General features: G+C 35.6%; 2 protein-coding genes and 1 long non-coding RNA gene across 6 annotated transcripts in view; all 3 read right to left on the reverse strand.

Annotated features, from left to right (window-relative positions):
• Positions 1 to 10,136, reverse strand: part of LOC107587897 (serine/threonine-protein kinase DCLK1-like) — a 30,493-nt gene extending 20,357 nt beyond the window's left edge. Inside the window, exons 1-2 of the mRNA XM_016275860.1 lie at positions 10,132 to 10,136; positions 8,818 to 9,205 (exon numbers count right to left, since the gene is read on the reverse strand). Coding sequence (XP_016131346.1) covers positions 8,818 to 9,205; positions 10,132 to 10,136 — 393 coding nt within the window. The remainder of the gene's footprint in view (positions 1 to 8,817; positions 9,206 to 10,131) is intronic.
• Positions 10,137 to 10,356: 220 nt separating this feature from the next.
• The window catches only part of LOC107587212 (uncharacterized), a 19,281-nt gene continuing 6,252 nt past the window's right edge, over positions 10,357 to 23,385 (reverse strand). The window contains exons 2-3 of the long non-coding RNA XR_001609450.1: positions 10,469 to 10,472; positions 10,357 to 10,369 (exon numbers count right to left, since the gene is read on the reverse strand). This is a non-coding gene — a long non-coding RNA (uncharacterized lncRNA). The remainder of the gene's footprint in view (positions 10,370 to 10,468; positions 10,473 to 23,385) is intronic.
• LOC107587193 (spartin-like) lies at positions 15,722 to 19,972 on the reverse strand. 4 transcript variants are annotated; one of them, XM_016274881.1, is made up of 5 exons: positions 19,778 to 19,972; positions 19,380 to 19,418; positions 17,243 to 17,387; positions 16,039 to 16,233; positions 15,722 to 15,924 (listed from the first exon to the last, which is right to left on the reverse strand). In XM_016274881.1, the coding sequence occupies exons 1-5, from the start codon at positions 19,949 to 19,951 to the stop codon at positions 15,737 to 15,739; spliced, it is 741 nt and encodes a 246-aa protein (XP_016130367.1). In that variant the 5' UTR covers positions 19,952 to 19,972; the 3' UTR covers positions 15,722 to 15,736. The 4 variants fall into 4 exon arrangements, with proteins under 4 accessions (XP_016130367.1, XP_016130349.1, XP_016130375.1 ...); XM_016274863.1 differs by having other exon boundaries at positions 19,709 to 19,972; XM_016274889.1 differs by lacking the exon at positions 19,380 to 19,418.

Below are 23,385 nucleotides of genomic sequence, written 5' to 3' on the forward strand. Positions count from 1 at the left end.
GGAGGACAGGGGAGCCTCTTAAAGAAGAAGTTACAGGTCTGTGAGGGCCAGAAATCTTGCTTGTTTGTAGGTGACCAAATACTTATTTTACCGAGGAATTTACCAATTAATTCTTTAAAAATCCTACAATGTGATTTTCTGGATTTTTTTTCTCATTTTGTCTCTCATAGTTGAGGTATACCTATGATGAAAATTACAGGCCTCTCTCATCTTTTTAAGTGGGAGAACTTGCACAATTGGTGGCTGACTAAATACTTTTTTGCCCCACTGTATATTAGACATATATTTAAACTATTATTCAATGATTACCTTGACAGCAACATTCAAAACAAATATGGCACATTTACTCTTAAAGGGGTCATGAACAAAGCAATAGTGACCATGCAATAAAAACAGTCACTCACACTTTATTGCGACATTACTGTCAAATCCAATATAGTCGGCACAGCATCATCTTTTAGTTTCAATATTTTTGAAAATCCTGTATCAAATTGTGCTTTGTTTATAAACGAATCTGCAGTAAATTGACCAAAAGCACCAAGCTCTTACTAATGTGGTCTGGAACTTCATTAAAAATAAAGTTAATCCACTCTTTCCTAATGTTAGGATCGGAAGGAAGGTTTTACCACAATTTGGCACTGAACAGTGATTTTGTTGTTTTCAGAGTTATCTTTATCATTTGGTTTCTGTGTAGACCTGCGTTTGCCTCTCTCATTATTTACACTACATGTGCGAATCGGTGGGTGGGGCTAAACAGGCAGCGATGTAGAAGCAGGCGTTGATCATCTTCTGTGGAGGCGGTGTTTAGCCACACTATTAAGTGCCACATTCCACAAGCTGACATTTTGGCAGATTGGCTTCAATGTAAGCTGTTTTTAGACTAACAAGAAAGTTTTGAGTTCTGAAAATTACAGGATGTTTTTGACCACATGTATGTCAAAAGATCAAGGGATCAATTTTGATTTCTCAGTTCATGACCCCTTTAAGGTCTCCCCTTCATCTACAATACTGTATGCTACTATAATTCAACCCGCCACCCGCTGAGATTTAGAGACCAAGCAATTACAGTTAAAAAAAAGCCAGATTCTTCTACAGCAGACATCTGTGCATTATCATCTGCCACAAAGCAAAATAGAATGTGGGTTTTCCTAAAATGAGCCAGTACAATATGGATCATTTCCCTGCCATAGAACTGAACCAGATCTACATATTCGGTAGTGCAGGAAAGGCAAGCCAAACACGGTAAGATGGTGCGGCTGGGAGAATATTGATTTCCTCTCAACATGGACTCAGTGGCACAGCAGCAGCAGTGCAGGCCGCCACATGTCCCAGCAATAACCCACAGAGCATCGATCTGGACAGACTCCCGCTGTTAATACTCAGAAGCGGTCATCAGGCAAACGCAGCCAGCCTGTGCTCACCGATGCCATTCAGGACCTCTTAAACACAGGTTAGAAACACATGGGCAAGACTGTGGTGGGGAATCTTTAAGACACGGACTGGTAAAGCTATAAATCATTAGTAGGCATTATTTTGAATAAATACTTAAAAAAAATAAAAAAAAGGAAAAGTCTGACATGGTTTACTCGATTGAGGAATTATCACTGATAAATATCAATAAGTGACTATGTTTAAGTGGGGCGCAATTGCATTGACAAAAGACCATAAGCAAATGATGTCTAATGTATGATATCTACACCATCAAAATACTTCCTGTGTTGGGTAAAAGCATCCTGGAGAATTATCATTTATTATTGACAGGTTTATGAGGTGGAGATGTACCATTAGAGTTAACCCTGTACTACTTCTGCATGATAGTGTTTTCAGAAGATGAAAAATCACTTCAGAAAGTTTGCAGTCCTGCAGGTGACACTTGTGGTATTTCCTTACAGCAGTTATTTTAGTACCATTGATCAGGTGCACTGCTACGGTTTCTGGGCCCCCTTGACAGCATATTCACTCGGGCCCCAACCAGTATTTAAGACCTGAGATAATTATGTCAACATTTTTATCTTAGTTAACAACAATAACCCTGACCTATAGACTACAGAGGGCTTCTTTTCAAAAATACCTGTTATGTTCAGCTTTTCAGATTTTAATGATTCAGTAATTACACATCACTGAAAAGTCACAAAAATGGTCACAGGTCAAAAGGTGTGGAATAAGTGTTTTAAACAAAACAAAGTACAGTACAAACAAAACCCATGCATTTATGCCAGCTATATTTCTGTGCTTGATTTTATAAATGGCAGCACTGTTTGGACTGAAAGGGCTCTTCATGTTTCGCAGTGATTGCAAGAGGTGACCTTTCATGAGGAAATTGAACTGCCTATTGAGGTGCATTACATAAGTCCAGCAGTGGCAGATAATGAGTAATGACTCGCTCCATAAACGCAAGTCAGCGTGTTGCAGTGTTACTCACACACCCACATGTCACTGCATGGGTTTACACTGGAGCCAGCGAAGTGTCAGGATGGATTGCACTGTATATTGACACGGCTTACAGACCTGACCAGGTCTGCCTTCTGACATCATTCAAACCAACGGGTCAGTATTAGGCTGGTCAGGTTCAGCAGCACCCATTGCTGGTAGATGGTGTAACTATTTTCATATTTGATTATATTATTAGTTCTTGGATTTTAGAGAATTTGAATCTCAGATAATGAATTATGAGGTAATTTCAGAAGAATGAAATTAATGAAACATCTGATTTAAAAACACCTAGAAGTACAAATAAATGACCCAAGCACCAAAGGCTTTAAGTCAAACACATTTGCTGATTAGAGTCATTTGATTTCAAAGATACGGAATCAGAATACGGTCATAAAAATGGAAAACGTGGAATCCAGTCATAAAAATTTTATTTACAGTAATTGAATGTCATGTAATTGGGCGAATTTTGGATGTTTTAAATTTTTAACAGTTGTGCAGCACTTTGTTTGCCAAAAATAAAACGAACTGTCATATTTTTATTTGATTACATTTTAAAAGATTAATTCAATTGATAATGTTTATGCCTTAATTTTTTACCACTGTTTTTGATTATATATATTTGTATTAAAATTATAAATCCAGAAAAAATGTAACAAAAAACATACAACTTGTTAAAATATATCATAGGGCTTTATTACTGTAAACAAAATAAAAATAAATAATAATAAATTCTTAAAGTTTTATGAATTCAGTTGAGTATGCATGCTTTTAAATGTATTTTCACCCATAAAATGGAATCCAGAAAAATTTTTATGGAAAGCACAGAATTTGGGGAAAATAAAACAGAATTTTAGAAAAATTGTATATATTTCATAGAGAAAGAATCTAAATAAATTTTTGTTAAATTATATATAGTTTCATGATTTCAATGAATTAGACATGCTTTTTGGTTACTAAAATGAATTTTTACCAAAAAAAAATAATACAAAATTAAATGGATTTCATAGGGTCCTCGGACGAGTTGAGAAATGCCACACCTCGGCCGAGGGCAATTACTGTATGTAGCCCTAGTGCTCTTTACAAGCAGGACATCCTGTGGGTAAATGCCTTACTCCACCCCTCCAGAATCAAAGACGCTTAAGCTGAAACAAGCAGAAAGAAGATCACAGATGAAACATTCCTCCCATCCCGCACAGCCGCTGCTCAGCCCTTATGAGCATGACCGCCTGTGGAAATCACACCAGTGTGGAAGCTAATATGTGAATGAAATAGTCCTCTTAGTCTCTTTAAGCTAATATTTATGGCACAGACGACAGGAGACACATGCCACCCGTGGGAATTAGAGGGGAAATGCCTGTCTGTCTATCCTCAGGCTGTCTCACATGATAAGAATAAGCTTACATGAAGAAGCCACATCACCACAAAAGACTTCAAAAAATGGTGGATTATGCTTATAACTAGAGATCACTTCACTGTGCAAATATGAAAGAAACGAATGTTTCTTTATTGCTGGCAGATTAGTAGTAAAGTAAGTCAGCTATATAAGGGGTAATGTACAGTCAGTCGTTCATTACCACAAAATAAAACCCCGGCAGGGTGTATGATTAGGACCCAGGCGACAAGCTGTGATTAATGACCGTCTGACTGAACATTATCATGCTTATTACAACTACTTGCCAGGCAAATAAATACTTAGACATGACTAATATAATTTAATAAATATAATATAATATAATATAATATAATAACATATTCAATATAAAACAACAATATAAAATATATATAATATAATATAGAGGGTTAGATAGGGCCAGGAAGCAATTTCATGTATCATTTATAAGAGCAAAATTGAAGGCAAAATGTCCATCTTGTTAAGAGATTTCAAAGTAACTGTTCCTAGATGGTCCAATCTTCTGAATTTCCGCTGCAAGAAATATCTAAAGGCACTTTTCAAAGTGCTGACTCACTATAAATCAAATGATTGCATTAAAATGGAATTTACTGAATGATGTAGAAATAAAACATACATGTTGACTTCTAAAGCCATATTCAACTGCCACAATAATAAAGTCATCTTTATTTGAAAGCTTTTCAGCAAATATTGAATTATGGGATTAGTTTGCTTAATTAATCAGCATATAATGTAATAAATGTAATTACATTAATCAATTGACAGCCCTACTAATAAGCTTTTCATAAACATACATTTTGACTGTGTAAAAACATTATCAAACAGGTTCATTATCAAACCTAATAAAGCAGTTTTGAAAAATGTAGGATCACAATGCATCGACCCAGAAATCAGTTTCCTCAGCACATCATCAGAGAGCTACAGCAATGCTTTAAAGGGTGCAGTAAATGTTTCTCTAACAGAAAATAACCAGCCATGCATAATGGCGCCTCGCGTGAGAGGCCTGTTTGATTGCAATCCTGAGCATCCATCATCCCAAGCCCGGCCTGTAACATCACCGCTACTGCACCCCTCCTGCTGCAGAGGCTGTTCCTAAGCAACCACCCTCAGCGACCAGATTGCCATGGAAACCAAAAAGAGGGAAATCAAGGAGAGGCCCTTCGAATACTTGGGATGTGAGAAATTGGGGGATATTCATAGCTAGAAATATCTATTTGCACAGTGTTCAACCTTAAATTGTGACTTCTGTTTTAGTAAATGATTTCTATTGGCCTATATAAATAATATATCATCTGTAGTACATTCCATGCAAAAATCTAATAAGCTGGACAGCTAAATCCAATATATAAATAATACAATTATATGATAGATAGATAGATAGATAGATAGATAGATAGATAGATAGATAGATAGATAGATAGATAGATAGATAGATAGATAGATAGATAGATAGATAGATAGATAGATAGATAGATATTAGAGGGGAAATGCCTGTCTGTCTATCCTCAGGCTGTCTCACATGATAAGAATAAGCTTACATGAAGAAGCCACATCACCACAAAAGACTTCAAAAAATGGTGGATTATGCTTATAACTAGAGATCACTTCACTGTGCAAATATGAAAGAAACGAATGTTTCTTTATTGCTGGCAGATTAGTAGTAAAGTAAGTCAGCTATATAAGGGGTAATGTACAGTCAGTCGTTCATTACCACAAAATAAAACCCCGGCAGGGTGTATGATTAGGACCCAGGCGACAAGCTGTGATTAATGACCGTCTGACTGAACATTATCATGCTTATTACAACTACTTGCCAGGCAAATAAATACTTAGACATGACTAATATAATTTAATAAATATAATATAATATAATATAATATAATAACATATTCAATATAAAACAACAATATAAAATATATATAATATAATATAGAGGGTTAGATAGGGCCAGGAAGCAATTTCATGTATCATTTATAAGAGCAAAATTGAAGGCAAAATGTCCATCTTGTTAAGAGATTTCAAAGTAACTGTTCCTAGATGGTCCAATCTTCTGAATTTCCGCTGCAAGAAATATCTAAAGGCACTTTTCAAAGTGCTGACTCACTATAAATCAAATGATTGCATTAAAATGGAATTTACTGAATGATGTAGAAATAAAACATACATGTTGACTTCTAAAGCCATATTCAACTGCCACAATAATAAAGTCATCTTTATTTGAAAGCTTTTCAGCAAATATTGAATTATGGGATTAGTTTGCTTAATTAATCAGCATATAATGTAATAAATGTAATTACATTAATCAATTGACAGCCCTACTAATAAGCTTTTCATAAACATACATTTTGACTGTGTAAAAACATTATCAAACAGGTTCATTATCAAACCTAATAAAGCAGTTTTGAAAAATGTAGGATCACAATGCATCGACCCAGAAATCAGTTTCCTCAGCACATCATCAGAGAGCTACAGCAATGCTTTAAAGGGTGCAGTAAATGTTTCTCTAACAGAAAATAACCAGCCATGCATAATGGCGCCTCGCGTGAGAGGCCTGTTTGATTGCAATCCTGAGCATCCATCATCCCAAGCCCGGCCTGTAACATCACCGCTACTGCACCCCTCCTGCTGCAGAGGCTGTTCCTAAGCAACCACCCTCAGCGACCAGATTGCCATGGAAACCAAAAAGAGGGAAATCAAGGAGAGGCCCTTCGAATACTTGGGATGTGAGAAATTGGGGGATATTCATAGCTAGAAATATCTATTTGCACAGTGTTCAACCTTAAATTGTGACTTCTGTTTTAGTAAATGATTTCTATTGGCCTATATAAATAATATATCATCTGTAGTACATAAAATCTAAAAATCTAATAAGCTGGACAGCTAAATCCAATATATAAATAATACAATTATATGATAGATAGATAGATAGATAGATAGATAGATAGATAGATAGATAGATAGATAGATAGATAGATAGATAGATAGATAGATAGATAGATAGATAGATAGATAGATAGATAGATAGACAGAGAACAGCACTAGTGTCTCCGTTTCTGATCTGCGGTGGGTGTAATGTAAACAGAGGAAAATATAATGCCACTGAAGGCCAATGAGTTTAAGACCCTCTGGTGACAGCTTGTCACTTCATCAGTCTGTTCCTGCGGAGACACAGAAAGGTCACCATCACCAAGTCTCCAGCCATTCGGCTGCCTCCCTCTGTCTGATCTCATTCCTCCATCTCCTTCACCACAGTATTTACCTTTATCTCCCTATCCATCTCTTTTGCTCTTATTCAAGCAACACAAACACAAATCATCTAGGGAAATTAATATCTCAGCAAGATAATAACAGCAACACTTGATGAGCAAAGAGCAAAATACTCACATCATTACAATAGGGTGGCCTTAAAGGGGACATTGGATGCTAAATTCCCTTTTACACGGCTTGCGTGTATAGGCTAAATGTGTCTTGTGTGGACTCAACCACCCTACAATGATAAAAATCCATTCCTTTTTTAGTCCCCCAAAAAAACGTGTCAATTATCAATACATTTTGATTTTCTGAGCAGTATGACCTCATACTTCTCAGGCCCCGCCTGTTGCCACTGACAGACTGTCCTGTATTAGCATATTTCTGCCCTCAGTCAGTTGTACGCTGTTCGCCATTTTCTCCACGTTCAAGCAGCTGTAGTGACAGCAATGTTTTGTAAGCAGTGCAGGTTTTGTAGTTGGATATAAAAGTCAACATAAGAGTCTTCTACGGTGGCCCAGTAGTGCACAACACAACAGAAATAAGCCACAACACATCGAAATTAGCACAACACAACAGAGACAAGCAAAAACACAACGAAATTAGCACAACACAATGAAAACAAGCCGTAACACAGCAAAATTAGAACAACACAACGAAATTAGTCCAGTGCATTGTGTTGTGGTGATTTCTTTGTATTGTGGAGATTTTGTTGTGTCGTGCACTACTGGGCCACCATAGTCTTCATTTTCTCCTGACATCAGAGCCACTGATGATGCAGTGGATTAGTTTTGTTTTTGATGTTTTGCTTTGTTTTGTTTAGTTTTGTTTTGATACACACAGACAAAAAATTAAAAAAAACGAAGAGAGGGATGGGGATGGGGAGAAATCCACCGAAACGGATGACTGTGAATAGAACTGTTTCAGTTCAAGTTAAACAAGGTAAAAACAGGAGTTGTTTTACACGAGTAAAAAAAATTTAATAAAAATAAATTTAAGTTAAATAGAAGTATTACAAAATAAGAAAATTACTATATAAATAAATGTATAGCTCATTCTAAATCTTAATACTATAATAGTATAACACTGAACCAGAATAAAAACCACAAGCATTCCTAATACATGCATACCAAACTATCTACTCAAACCAGATCAAAATTCTCTTTCATAAATAGAAATGGATCACAGCATTAAATAAATGTTTTGTTGTTACATTCTGTAGCAGAGAGCACCTCATCTACTTTATGTTTGTTTGAAAGTAAAGTTTCAAAGTAGTCCCAGCGTTTAATTTACAGCACAGCTCATTTTTGGCTCATTACCACCAACTTATTACACAAACAAGTACAGCTCTAGCAACTCTAAATATGGTTTCACCAAATAACTGAGCAAAAAAGCAGGGCACTGAAGAGGGAAAGAGTGAGGAACAGACTGACCTCTTTGAGAATGAGCAGCCTCACCTTTAGAAAAACCAAGGCGTTCAAAAACATCTTGTTTGACTAAGGTAACAGTCAGGAGACTTCGCTTTGCTTTATTTAAAAATGAAGGGTGTAATTTCTGCACCACAAACATCTCTGATCCACGGGCTTCTGACAAATAAAGACTGCTTATATAGCGAGTCCACTGATCTATCCAAATAGTACTTTCAACCAAACAATAGTATCATTATTACTGCATCCAACAACACAAAAGTTCACTTATCTACTTGAAACACCCACTGTACCTACCATTTTACCATCCACCGTATAAAGCCTCTTGACCACTCCAGAGTCCAGTTTGATGGCATCTGTGATATCCGTGAGAACCTGCTCAAACGAGTGGGCCGTCTTCTTGTTGAGAAGGATACGCACGGCTTTCCGAGGCTTTACCCCACTGCGGATTATGGTCACCAGTTTGGGTCGGATGAAATCCTTGTTATCCTTGGTTTCCATAGAACCAGCCTTGGCGCTGGCCAGAGAGGTAGGCACTCGTGCCGATGCCGCGGTCCTGACGTTGACTGACCAGTTGGGGTTGACGTTCTTAGTGTATTCCAGATCCTTGTAAGGCTCAATTGATCCACATACATAACTCTCCCCTGTGATACAAAATAATATGAGAAATAACCAGTGAGTGTCTCTGAGTTGTAAACTTGGAACTTGTAAATTGGTTCGAAAAAATTTATGAATTTGACTGATTCGGTTCTCACTAATAGTTTTTCATAAAACGTTCATAAAATGTGTCTGAGTGATTCATTGATTCATCTTTTTTTTAACCATTTTTTTTAAAAGTATGAATGACTCATTTACGATAAATGAATCATTAAGTCTGGTTTTGTGAACTGGTTCAAACATTTTAATAACACTCTTTGACTAAAAACAAAGAGTTCACAATTTCACTGTTAAGTTCCCATTTTCAAGTTCCGCAGAAGAAAGAAAGTAATATGGGTTTGGAACAACATGAAGGGTAGAAGATAAAAAAAAAAATTGTTTGGTGAACTATTAATTTAATGAGGCTTTCCTACAATTTCAGAGAACATCTTGCACTCTAAAAATGACTTTCCATGTTTATTATCATATGAGAACTTAGAAGAAAATCCATAAATTTGCCCACATGTGAGTTTAAGACAGTCAATGGGCATAAAAGCTCCTTATAATAGTCCATAATGACGGAGAGGTCACACAGTCAAGGTTAAGTGCACGGCAGAGACTGAAACCACCTCCATCTCACTCATTTACATTCATTCTACCCCTGACAGCACTGAGAATTAATGAATGAATGAACGGGTGTCCTACATAAAAAGGCATCACTGAGATGTTGCTGCTACAATTTCAAAATCAAATCAGAGTCATTTAACACATAATTCAAGGACAAACTTAGATGTAATGATTTCAGTTCTCGGGTTTGATTTATTGGTCAGCACTGAGAGGAAGGGAGTGGTATAGAGATGCAGAAGCTGTTAAATATTAATGAGCATTTTAAAATGACTACTGGTTTAAATCACAGGGCTCTCTGATATCCGTTCACAGACAATGCAAGCTTGATCCTTGTTCAGTACAACAAACCGCATGCTCTGTTTGGGTGTCAGAGACCCCAGATATGAAGCATGACTAATGCAATGACTTTCCACATAGTAGATTCTCAGATATGTACACACTACATATATTATGTGTTATTATGTGCTATTAAGTGCTTACTATGTGATATTATGTGCTTATTTTCTGAAAATGTACTCACACTCAGGCCAACCAAGATGTCCAAGAAAACAGATTTGGAGAAATTTAGCATTACATCACTTGCTCACTAATGAATCATTTGCAGTGAATAGGTGCCGTCAGAATGAGAGTTCAAATAGCTGATAAAAGCATCACAATAATCCACATATGATTTGTAGTCATCAACATAACTACAAGCCATCAGTTAACATCTTGTAGAGACAAGTTGTGTGTGTAATAAAAAAACAAAAAGCAAATCACCAAGACATTTTTAACTTCAAACCATTGCTTACAGCTAAAATATGAGTCCTCTATCCACAATATTGCTTTCTTCAGTGAAAAAGTTGCCTCACCTAAATCAGGAGAGAATTGAGCACAGATCAGGCTTTCTACAGCTCTCATCAGAGAATATATCAGTGAATTTTGATGTGAGAGGACAACAGGGAAGGGACTTTCGCTGAAGAAAGCAATATTATGGATTATGGAGTTGTATTTTGGCCAGAAGCGATGGTTTCAAGTTAAAACATCTTAATGATAAATTTGTTTCTTACAACCACACAGCTTTTCACTTCACAAGCTATTAATTTTCTATGATTTTGTAATACAAAACACATTTCTGGATATAAGTGTACTAAGGATATAGGCGAAGTGTTTTGATATTTTTTTATAAATGTTTATTATTATATAATACCGTTATATACATATAAAACAACTTACAGATTATGTTACATTTTTTAATGATAGATTACACTATACATCTTAAATATTTACTGTTAGTACAACTAGTCTAAAACTTACTATTGGTAGCCTATATTTTTATCAGTTCATTTTTGCATATTTAAATTTTTTTTTTTTAATTCACCTCAAACTAGGACTGCTTGATTCCAGTTTTCCTCCTTTAATGACTGTTATTCACAAAATAAAAATAAAATAAAGATTTGAGATGTTTAAATCGCCACATTTAAAATATCAAACTGTTAGGCCTGTTTTTCATAGTTCAACAATATGATCAAGAGACTTGTGGTCGTGGTTGGCATAAGTTGTTTGCTTAGTTTTATTTTATTTTCATTAGCAAATTATGATTTTCAAATTCACTTAGGAAACCCTTACCAAAACGCCAAAAGATGCAGGATTTTCTATGATTTTGTAATACAAAACACATTTCTGGATATAAGTGTACTAAGGATATAGGCGAAGTGTTTTGATATTTTTTTATAAATGTTTATTATTATATAATACCGTTATATACATATAAAACAACTTACAGATTATGTTACATTTTTTAATGATAGATTACACTATACATCTTAAATATTTACTGTTAGTACAAATAGTCTAAAACTTACTATTGGTAGCCTATATTTTTATCAGTTCATTTTTGCATATTTAAATTTTTTTTTTTAATTCACCTCAAACTAGGACTGCTTGATTCCAGTTTTCCTCCTTTAATGACTGTTATTCACAAAATAAAAATAAAATAAAGATTTGAGATGTTTAAATCGCCACATTTAAAATGTCAAACTACAGAAGTGAAGTCAAAACCTACACATCACTTTTACTGCAGACGTAAATATGGGTAGAGAAAGTTCATTTAGCCTACACGTAGGCCTACACAACTTCATTTCCAACCCATAACCAGAACAGTTTATGTACAGGTGCATCTCAATAAATTAGAATGTCGTGGAAAAGTTCATTTATTTCAGTAATTCAACTCAAATTGTGAAACTCGTGTATTAAATAAACTCAATGCACACAGACTGAAGTAGTTTAAGTCTTTGGTTCTTTTAATTGTGATGATTTTGGCTCACATTTAACAAAAACCCACCAATTCACTATCTCAACAAATTAGAATACTTCATAAGACCAATAAAAAAACATTTTTAGTGAATTGTTGGCCCTCTGGAAAGTATGTTCATTTACTGTACATGTACTCAATACTTGGTAGGGGGTCTTTTTGCTTTAATTACTGCCTCAATTCAGCGTGGCATGGAGGTGATCAGTTTGTGGCCCTGCTGAGGTGGTATTGAAGCCCAGGTTTCTTTGACAGTGGCCTTCAGCTCATCTGCATTTTTTTGGTCTCTTGTTTCTCATTTTCCTCTTGACAATACCCCATAGATTCTCTATGGGGTTCAGGTCTGGTGAGTTGCTGGCCAGTCAAGCACACCAACACCATGGTCATTTAACGAACTTTTGGTGCTTTTGGCAGTGTGGGCAGCACTTTTCCACGACATTCTAATTTATTGAGATGCACCTGTAGTTGCAAATTTTCTTCCAGTGAGTTTATTACAAAGTACGACACTAGATGGCAGCATACACTTAAACTTCAATGCATAGGAAAAAAGTAGACTATCATTCAAAACTATTATTCAGTTCGATTTTCACAGGAAGGCCAACTGAGTACGTATTTATACTAAATATATATATATATATTGTTCATATATTATGTAGTGAAATGAAGTTAAATGCTGCTGATTCGTGGCACTTTGAATAACCTCGTTTGACCTCATCTTTAGTGCCTTGGCTAGTAAAGGAATGGAAAGTAATGGAATGGAATACATTTTAAAACATCAAACGGTGTGTAAATTAGAGTACACACAAAACAATATGTTTTAAATGTTTCATTTATTAAGTCAGATAACCATAGGCTATTATATTATTTGTCACTGAGCAAACCTACTGACTTGTGGTTAAACTTAATGCTTATTTATGCTGTCCATACATTCAAATTAGACATATATTCCATCAAAACAGACACAAAGAATTAACAACTCTGTTAATGTTTACAGTGAAATGTTATGGAAGTTCAAGTTTATATTTATATATAATCTATAGAAACATGGTCAGTAGTCAAAATTAAAGAAAAAGTGCAGTCATTGTCAACAGTTTTCATGGGGAAATAAAACTACTGTGGGAGGACTTCAAATATATGGCATTTTACAGTTTAATGCAGTTAACATTAAATATAAGCCTTGATCATTTAAAATATTATTATAATATAATATTAAAATGATAAAATACACATTTAAACTTTAACATACTATCATTTTAAACATTTCCAAAAAAGTTAGATTTTTCTGCCTCCTGAATAAACTGATTTCTGATATCTGACCTCTGTATCTTATTCCAACTCCAAGTGCAATTATATTTTTAATGCACTTATACACAATAAAACCTAGAACCCATCATCTGCAAGAAATTGCCATGTCTGTTCCTAGCAGGGGTTAAAGTATTTTTTTATATTTTAAAACAAAAAAATCCTGAAGTACCAAGAACAAACAGTTCTGTATACTGTATAAAACAGCTATCATAAAGCATTCTTAGAATATATGTATATTGAAGCTTTAGATATATAACTATTTTTAAATACAAGAAGATTCTATTTGTTAAGGCTCTGTGGGAAATCCGTAAAGTCCACCTTTGGCTTGTACTTTGTTTTAAGGGTCCATTTGAAAGACACAAGCCATGCAAAACTATTGAAGATTTAATATGAGTAAAATCATTGGTGATAAGTCTAGTTGAGTAAATTGCTGGTGAAGTGTAAGGCAAGATCAGGAATACTGTCCGGCAGGCTGTGAGTCAGCTTGTAAAGGGAATTTTAAAAGTGCAATAAGCATTTCCCCCATGACACAGTGAAAATAGTAAACATGACAGCACGACTAACTGTTTACTGTAGGAAAGTCTTTGGAATTCAGTGTTGGTCACATAATCAAATAACAGCATTCATTGAAAAACCGGACAAGGATCCACCTACTTCTTCAGTCATTTGGTTTGCTCTTAAAAATGGACACCTGAAACGAGAGGTCTGAATCTAAACTCTACTTTTGGTCTTTATGTTTCTCAACTTGAGTGCTCGGCTCTTGGACTTTATAGTCTGCCAGGATGGCATGGGCAGTCTCTTTGCCAGTCTTCTTGACCATTGCCTTGATCCCCAGGTTGTCGATATTGAACGCAGTGACGCCCACATTGATGGCCGAGTTGACAGCATGATCTGTGGCCTGGCCCGCTTCCGCCCCATACCTTGATTATAAATAACCCAGATTGAGTAAAGGAGAGGATGGGGTGATGAAAGAGGCAATGGAATAAGCTTTAGGAGATGGACAATATGTGACCCTGGACCACAAAACCAGTCATAAGAGTCAATTTTTCGAAATTGAGATTTATACATCATCTGAAAGCTAATAAATAAGCTTTCCATTGATGTATGGTTTGTTAGGATAGGACAATATTTGGCTGAGATACAGCTATTTGAAAATCTGGAATCTGAGGGTGCAAAAAAAAAATCAAAATACTGAGAAAATCGCCTTTAAAGTTGTCCAAATGAAGTTCTTAGCAATGCATATTACTAATCAAAAATCAAAAGTTTTAATATATTTACAGTAGGAAATTTACAAAATATCTTCATGGAACATGATCTTTACTTAACATCCTAATGATTTTTGGCATAAAAGAAAAATCAATCATTTTGACCCATACAATGTATTTTTGGCTATTGCTACAAATATACCCCAGCGACTTAAGACTGGTTTTGTGGTCCAGGGTCACATATTCGAAGCAGAGCAAAGCAGTTAAACATACATGCATGGATTCAGTCATTTCTCAAGAGAAAAATCTGAACTTGATTAAAATTGTAAAATTAATCCTAAAGATGCCATAAAAACATTTTTGTTGTGATGTGAAAAAGTTGGATTGAAATTCCTCAATATTTTTAGTTAGAAAGGATAGGACGGTTGTGCAAATTATTATGATTAAAAAAACATTATTATGATATTATGAGCTATATGACAGTTATAGTAATCACCGTTATTTTCCCCTTTTAAATATTGGATAATTATCAGAAGGGTTTGAGCTTTTAATCTTAAACCTTCGTTATAATGAATTGTACAGTCGTACAGTATAAGATGATTTACACTCTCGTTCAAAAGTTTGAGGTCAGTCACCAAAGCTGAATTTATTTGATTTGATTTGAAATGTTTTTACAATTTATAATAACCGTTTTCTCTTTTAATATATTTTAAAATGCAATTTATTCCTGTAATGCAAAGCTGAATGTTCAGCAGCCATTAATTTAGGACTTCAGTGTCACATGACAATTATTTTAAATTGTATTAATATTTCACAATATTAGTGTTTTACTGTATTTTTAAATCACATACTATGCATACAGCCTTGATGAGGATAGAGACTTTTTTTCCCCAAAATCATTAAAAAATTCTAACTGAGCCCAAATATTTGAATGGTAGTTTAACGGTCTCTAAATGATTAATAGCACATATTACATGACACCATTTAGTATATGTTATACATTTAGTCAATAATATGATGGCTTTTTTGCTCCATGGTAAATTTTGTATGTGTAAAGAACTTGATAAATCACGTTAACCATCTGATCAATAACGCCTAAAAGATAATAATGTAATTGTAGTCATCAATGTGACTAAAACAGCCAAGAAAATAATCATTTCTGAGTGGAATGATTTACTTCACCTTGAAATCCACTTGCTGCAACCACCATGGCACCATCAATATTGGAGCGTCCATCCTTGTCTTTCTTCAGAGACTCTGGGATAAGCTTCCCTCCATGTTTCTTTACATGGGGTGCCAACTCTCGGCCAACATGTGCAGCGACTGTGCACAGTCCATCCACTGAAACAGTACACAACATGTTTTTGGCTCAAATCATACACAGTAAATGAAGTGCATCTCATCTTTGTTGAATATTATCAACACAATTAGGAATTTACAAAGACACTTCCTTACCAAGGAACTGGCTGACCTTCACTGCTCCTCCTGTGGCCTGTTTGGCCACATGGAGGCTTTTGGTAACTGTGGGGCTGACTTGGGCTTGTTTGTCCTCTGGTGTGATGTGCTCTCGTAGTTTGGATGCACCTTTATGTATGGCTTTCCCTGTATACTCAGCCCCCTTCACCAACCCCCAGCTCAGCCATGAAGCCCCTGTTGATATATTTCATCCAGTAAGGAGAGCATCACAGCATCACTATTTTGGTGGAAACAACTGTTGAGGTTCTAGTACAACCCAAAATGTTGGACAGGTAACCAGCTATTATAAAGGCTTAAAGGGGTAGTTCACGATAACACGTTTGAACCACTGATGTCACATGGACTATTTTAACGATGTCCTACGTTTCTGGGCCTTGAACACGCAAGTCCTGTTTCTGTCAGTGGAGGGTCAGAAAGCTCTCGGATTTCAGCAAAAAAATAAAAAATAAAAAATTCTTAATTTGTGTTCCTGAAGATGAACGAAGGTCTTATGGGTTTGGAACGACATGAGGGTGAGTAATGAATGACTGAATTTTCATTTTTGGATGAACTATCCCTTTAAAACACTAGGTTTATAATTCCTAAATTCCTAAATTCCTAAGCTCAGTAGGATTTAAAAAAAAATAAAAATACTACTTTTAAGCAAGGATGCATTAAATTGACAAAAAGTGACAGTAAATATATTAATATTATAAAAGATTTCGATTTCAAACAAATGCTGTTCTTTTGAACTTTCAATTCTTCAATCCTTAAAAAAAAAAGTATGTTTTCTAGCTAAAATATTAAGCAGCAAAAACTGTTTTCAACATTGTAATAACCACTATATAATAAGAAACATTTGAGAACCAAATCAGCATATTAGAAAGATTTCTGATTTCATGAGACACTGAAGACTGGAGTAAAGGATGGTGAAAATTCAACTTTGCCATCACAGAAATAAATGACATTTTAAAATATAATAAAATACAAAACAGTTATTTTCCATTTTAATTATATTTCATTATATTGCTACTTTTTCCCGTATTTTTGAATGAAATACATGCATCCTTGGTGAGCATAAGAGACTTCTTAAAACAACATAAAAATCTTACCAACCCCATACTTTTGAATGGTAATATGAATATGTTTCACACCTTTCTTTACATTTAAACCTCATTTAAGGGAATCAGATCCCTCTTCTTACCAGTCAGGATCCCTTGAGCCACCTTCTCGCTCCATTCAGGAAGTACATTCTCCTCCTCAGCAGCAGGGGGTGCTGCTTCAGCTGCAGGAGGCCCCATCGGCACCTTCTGACCCAGGTTAATGGTATCGGTTGCGCCATCTGATGCCTTGGGGACACAGGATAGCGGGCAACAGTTAAAACAGAGCATCATAAAGAACGCAGAAGCAGGCTCAAGCGATAACTAAAAGCAAATGGTGACTTTTAGGATGACTATATGGAAATTAGTTAGTATTGTTTATGACAAGGAGGGAATGCTTCCAGATTTTTCCCCATTTGCCAAAAAAAAATTTAAAAAATCCTTTGTTGTCTCTAAACACTTGAGCCAGTGAGTCAGCATGGTCTGCTACAAAAACCTGTTATTTCCACAACAATGGGGGTGTTTGTCATCGCCCCCTCCTTTACAGGGAACTGCGGCACTTGGTTCCAAACTCAGCAGCAGCTGCTCTGTGAAATAATTTCTAAAAGCATGAACAATGTTTTTTCTGACTCACATAACCACTAGACTAGGATTATGACTTCTTATAATGCAACTGAATAAAAAGAGAAGAAGAATGTGGCGGGTTCTCTACTGTTACACTTGGAATCATTACAGCTAATTAATTCTCCTTCTCCTGTATGCTCTCAGTCCATGGAAGCGCAGGGGAGTGTGCCAACTCAAAAGCACAGGCCAAGTCAGCTCACTATTTCACTATACCCAAAGCCAAATGTGTGAAACACTTAGGAATATCAGCATTTAGAGGCAGTGCAAGCAGCAGAAAGCATAGAAGCATTGTAAGGACCACATGAACTGTCAAGTGCATTAAATGATCAAAAAAATACAGTAGTTAAATCCAGCACATTAAAAAAACTTAAAAGTGAAATTGGTATGCTTTTTTTTTTACATGGTATGGTATTTACATAATTATGTCACAATGGGACAAATTATTATTATTATTATTATTGGTTTGTTAGTTGTTTATCTATATGACAAAAACGGAGTTGGAATAATACAAGATTTACAAACACAAAATAAAACCAAATAAACAAAAACTACAGCAGATTAAATTATACAAAATTTGTTAGATTAACATTAACAATATCAATTTTAAAAATCTAAAATCTTTTCAGATAAAATCTTACTAAAGTCCCTGAGTGAGTGTACTTCATAAAAGTTTTCTACTTGCATTAAAACGGGGACAGTTCATTTTTATTAAAACATTAATTTAAGTAAAGTCAAATTTAAAATAATATCAATGATAATTAATATTATAGAAAAACTATTAATTTATAAAAATAAGTATTTAAATAACGTATTTTATACTTGAATATGACATAATTTATATATTTCAGACAAGCTATTTTATTTATTTATTTAAAAAAAACATTTAATTCGTTTTTTTTGTTTGTTTGTTTACCATTTTTGATTATTGGCAGAGAGTGCTACTGACCATTAATGTGCTTGGAGTCTTTCTCTAATATAAGGGCACATTTTAAGGGTACATCAGGTTTAAAATGTCTAGCACTCTAATGTCATTTGGAAATGTCTAAGTTTCCATTGGTTTCAAGCAGAGCCGATCCTAGACTTCTGGGGGCCCTACGCAAAACTGTGTCGGTAGGGTGGGGGGTGGGGTTTGGGGGTGGTTATGAATGACGAGTGATGAATGAATGAAACGCCTTTGTCCACTTGAGAAATGGTGTCTCTTCTGCGGCTCGGTACGCTTTCAACTCGTTTTTTTTGTCTCGAGTAAGACACTATATGAAATTCACGTTACATGATTTGACAGATTTTTACGTAGAAAGGGCGACAGCGCACCACATTAAAATAAATTACATAAGTGGTTTTCATAACCGCTGGCCAAATTCAAAAAAACAAAACTAAAATTAATCATCTTTGAGAGCAAGGGGGGCCCCTGGTGATTCGGGGGCCCTACGCAGCTTGCGTACTTTGCGTATAGGAAGGATCGGCTCTGGTTTCAAGGACATTAGAGTTTCTTCTGTATAAAATATTTAATGACGTCTAAAAATCACCCTGTTGCGTTGGTATTCCTTAATGTTCACAGCATAAATATTCACAACCCAAATGCACTTGTCATTCGGTGATTTTACAATGCATTAATACCGTAAATAAATCTTTTAAACTCTCAAATACACCTGAAATCTGTAAAGAAAAGGGGTTAATGAGACAGGCAGATGCAGGGATATGTGCCCAATGCATATGAGCAACATGCAAAAATCAGATTCCAAACAGTGAACATCATGCATCTAAAGAACATAAAGATTTTACCACAGTGTAAATTTCTTGATTCTAGTCTGTTGTGATAAAGAATAAAGAAAAACTCAAAAAACACCAAAAGGGGCAGCAACAAGTAAGATTCTGGAATTGTTTTCAAATCTGCAGAGATTGAGTAAGTGACACGCAAAGTTTGAGACGAGGTTGAGCCACCACACCTGCTCTGAAGCCACAGCTGACCCCTGTGTTTCTGAGGTGGGACCCGAGGGGACACAGGGACAGCTCACCTGGACACGCAGGTCAGTCAGCTGAGAAAGAACACTCTGGAAGAGTTCGCGTTCCTTCTGGGGAAGCTCGGAAGAAAGGACCACCCCAACATACGAGCCCGGGGTGGGAGCCATCATGTCAGGGAACATGTAGACTCCCGTGTTGCACAGCAGGACTGGGGAGTCAGAGGCCATCAATGGGTAAAGCCAGTCACAAACCTGAAATTATAAATAAAAATTAGTGTGGCTTCCTCAAGGAGGACCGGTCTAATTTCTAACCTACCCCTACAACCAGAAGGCATCTATTGGCTGATATGAATGTTGTTTCAGGCTACAAGCCACCAAAATCTGCAGGCAATAAAAATAAAAATTGATAAGCATGAGAATGTTGATTCAGGAAGTCTTACTCATTGGGACTTAATAATTACTACCGGATATTAATCTGCTCAAACAAACAGTCCCACCTCAAACGTATAATTTATAGTAGACCACAAAGATCAAATAATATCCAAATCTTACTGAATAATTAATGTGAAAATGCTTTCTGTCATGACAACTCTCTGAGGGATTGGCATGGTAATGTGACAATGTTAATGTATTTGGTCTTGGCGGAATAGATCTGCTACGCTGCTGCTGCGGCAGAGCAAGAACCGAGACTTGCTACTGCCAATACATCCACAACATGCTGCTGTAAGCATGTAAGAAATACTGCTGCTGCACATATAACATATGAATAACCCCCATATAGCATACATAAATTACCCTGTAGCAGATCTATACAGGTGGAGCTGGGGAAGGTGAAGGGTTTCTGAAGTGCGCTGCCAACTGCTACAGTAAACAAAAAAGCCAGGTATTTGAATATTGAGCAGCGAGCTCACTGGCTACTGATACAGGAGAGAACTGATCAGCTTCCTGGTTCCTTGCCGCTGTCGCCTCTGGCTTGCTTAGTTGGGGACACTTAATTTCCAGCGATATCGTCGACTTGATTGCACAGATACTATTTAAACTGAACTGAGCTGGATGATGACATCACTGAATTCAATGATGAACTGCCTTTAACTGAAAATTGAGTGTTTACTATTGTCATTTTGCATTATTGACACACTATTTTCCTATTTAATACTGTTACTGTAAAGCTGCTTTGACAATCTGTATTGTGATTTTATAAATATAAATTTAACTTATAAATATGAAAAATAACTTTCCAGATTAAATAATAAGTAATAATAAATAATAATATTCCCTGAAAATAGGGATTTGAAAGGCTTTAATTATTCAATAAGAATTTTTATTATTTGATCTGTAAATTAAGGCCTTTAAAATATTTTTATTAACTTTAATTAAAAGGCCTTAATGTGCATATCAAATAATGTAAATGCTTTATTAAAATAACAAATCATATTCCACTGAAATAATATTTCTTTAAAGTGGAGCGTTTAAAGGCCAGTCTGGGTTTGGGAGACTTGAACTGATATTGCAGACTATACTGTAAGCTATGAGATTCACAAATCACATGATTGTAAAGCTCTGGATCTTAAATGGCCTGTCATCCAACATTTGAATAAATCATAAAAGATACAGCTTGTTGACAGTATCCTTTCTGCAGATATGTAATGGATTAAGATGTTATCGAGTGAAAAGTTATCAATGGAAATTGCCCCGTGGCTCAGAATTTGAAGTTGAGACAGTGGACAGCTCTGCAGTTGGATTCATTTATCCTGTCCTCATGACTGCTATAGCATTTAATTGGATTACAGTCAAAGCCTGAAGGGCAGCAACTGGAGGCTCTTAATTAAGCTTCATGACACAGCTAATCTATGACCTCAATGTCCGTGTGGGGGGGATGACACTTTTTATTTTAGGACGTAGGCGTCTTTGGGCCCTGATTGGGTCCAGAAGTCATCCAAGGCTTTTATATTATTACTCTATATTTACATACAATATAGACATTCCATAAAATTACCTCATATTGTGAGGATTTCATGTAGGGTGGTGTTCAAAGTGTAAACTGTATTACCTCATATTATCACAGGTTATCACAGAACAAGAGAAGAGTGGTGTTCAAAGTGTAAAATGTATTGTGCTAAACCAGGCCATTTATATTGTCTGTCATGTAGGTGACCAATTCAAGAAAAACCCATCAGGTCATTAAGCTCGGATGGCCAGGTAACCAGATGACTGGGGCTTTCCCGAGATGACATCACGCAGTGAAAGCCTATTGGGTGCGAGGAGTGAGCATACACTCACATGATACTGTTAAAGGGTTAGTTCACCCAAAAATTCTGCCATTAATTACTCACCCTCATGTCGTTCAAAACCCGTAAGACCTTCGTTCATCTTCGGAACACAAATTAATATATTTTTGATGAAATCTGAGAGCTCTCTAATCCTCCATAGACAGCAAGGATACTATCACGATCAACGCACAAAAAGTAGGGATGTAACGATTCACTCAACTCACGATTTGATTCGATTAACGATTTTTTTTTATTTTTTTTTTTACAAAATTAGATTTAAGACAAATGATAAATTAAATGTGTCCTTTTATTATTGCTTGGACAAAATACTGTACGTTTCTTTGTGAAATTGAAATATAACACTATAATAATATACTAATATAGCACTTGTAAATTGTTCGAATTTACGAACAATCGTAAATGTGATTACGAATTTACAAATCATACGAATGCAACAAGATCGCACGTTTCTTTGTGAAATTGAAATATAACACTACAATAATATACTAATTTAGCACTTGTAAATTGTTCGAAGTTTACAAATCATACGAATGCAACAAGATCGCAAATTCGAAAGTGAAAGCATCTGAAGCAAAAGAGAAACTCCCATTCACAAAATTCAAATTACAAATAATACTACTGATGATAAAGAACGGGTTGAATGTTAACAACTTTCGTTTCCATATAACTATAAACCATGATAAAAGTTCATCAGCATGCATTGAATAATCCCATGTTGTAGCGCAAAAAAAATAATATATTGCGTGAAAGCATCCGAAGCTTTCATCCGAAGCAAAAGAGAAACCCATTCACAAAATTCAAATTACAAATAATACTACTGATGATAAAGAACGGGTTGAATGTTAACAACTTTCGTTTCCATATAACTATAAACCATGATAAAAGTTCATCAGCATGCATTGAATAATCCCATGTTGTAGCGCAAAAAAAAGAATATATTGAGACCAAATCATGTGCTCGTACGACCAGCTGAGAAAGTTAGTTGCAAAAGAGCACGACCAGTGGGAAGAATGAGTCTGGAGCCCTGATATGCATTATACAGAGGCAAGAGGAAAAGAAAAAATACCATCGAAAGACAGTAAGATCCCCTCAGACATACATTCATATAAACTCCAACCCCTAATTGAATCGCGATTTGTTTAGCATCTCAACAGATTTGAATCGTCACATATTGAAATCGATTTTCAACCGGCTCGCGGTTAATTGTTACATCCCTAACAAAAAGTAATCTCGTAGCATCGTAAAATTACGGTTGAACCCCTGATGTCACATGGATTATTTTAACGATGTCCTTGCTACGCTTCTGTGCGCTGATCGTGATAGTATCCTTGCTGTCTATGGAGGATCAGAGAGCTCTCGGATTTCATCAAA

The sequence above is a fragment of the Sinocyclocheilus grahami genome, unplaced genomic scaffold (genome assembly GCF_001515645.1).
Source record: "Sinocyclocheilus grahami isolate Dianchi unplaced genomic scaffold, SAMN03320097.WGS_v1.1 scaffold6.1, whole genome shotgun sequence".
NCBI lineage: Eukaryota > Metazoa > Chordata > Actinopteri > Cypriniformes > Cyprinidae > Sinocyclocheilus > Sinocyclocheilus grahami.

Excerpts from the sequence above, each read along its gene's own strand:
- LOC107587193 (XM_016274863.1), bottom strand. The coding sequence starts at position 19,951 with ATGGCCTCTGACTCCCCAGTCCTGCTGTGCAACACGGGAGTCTACATG. Across the intron at positions 19,419-19,708 it reads CAGCTGTGGCTTCAGAGCAG|ATTTCAGGTGTATTTGAGAG; the intron begins GTGTGGTGGCTC and ends TTTTCTTTACAG. Across the intron at positions 15,925-16,038 it reads GAAGGTCAGCCAGTTCCTTG|TGGATGGACTGTGCACAGTC; the intron begins GTAAGGAAGTGT and ends GTACTGTTTCAG.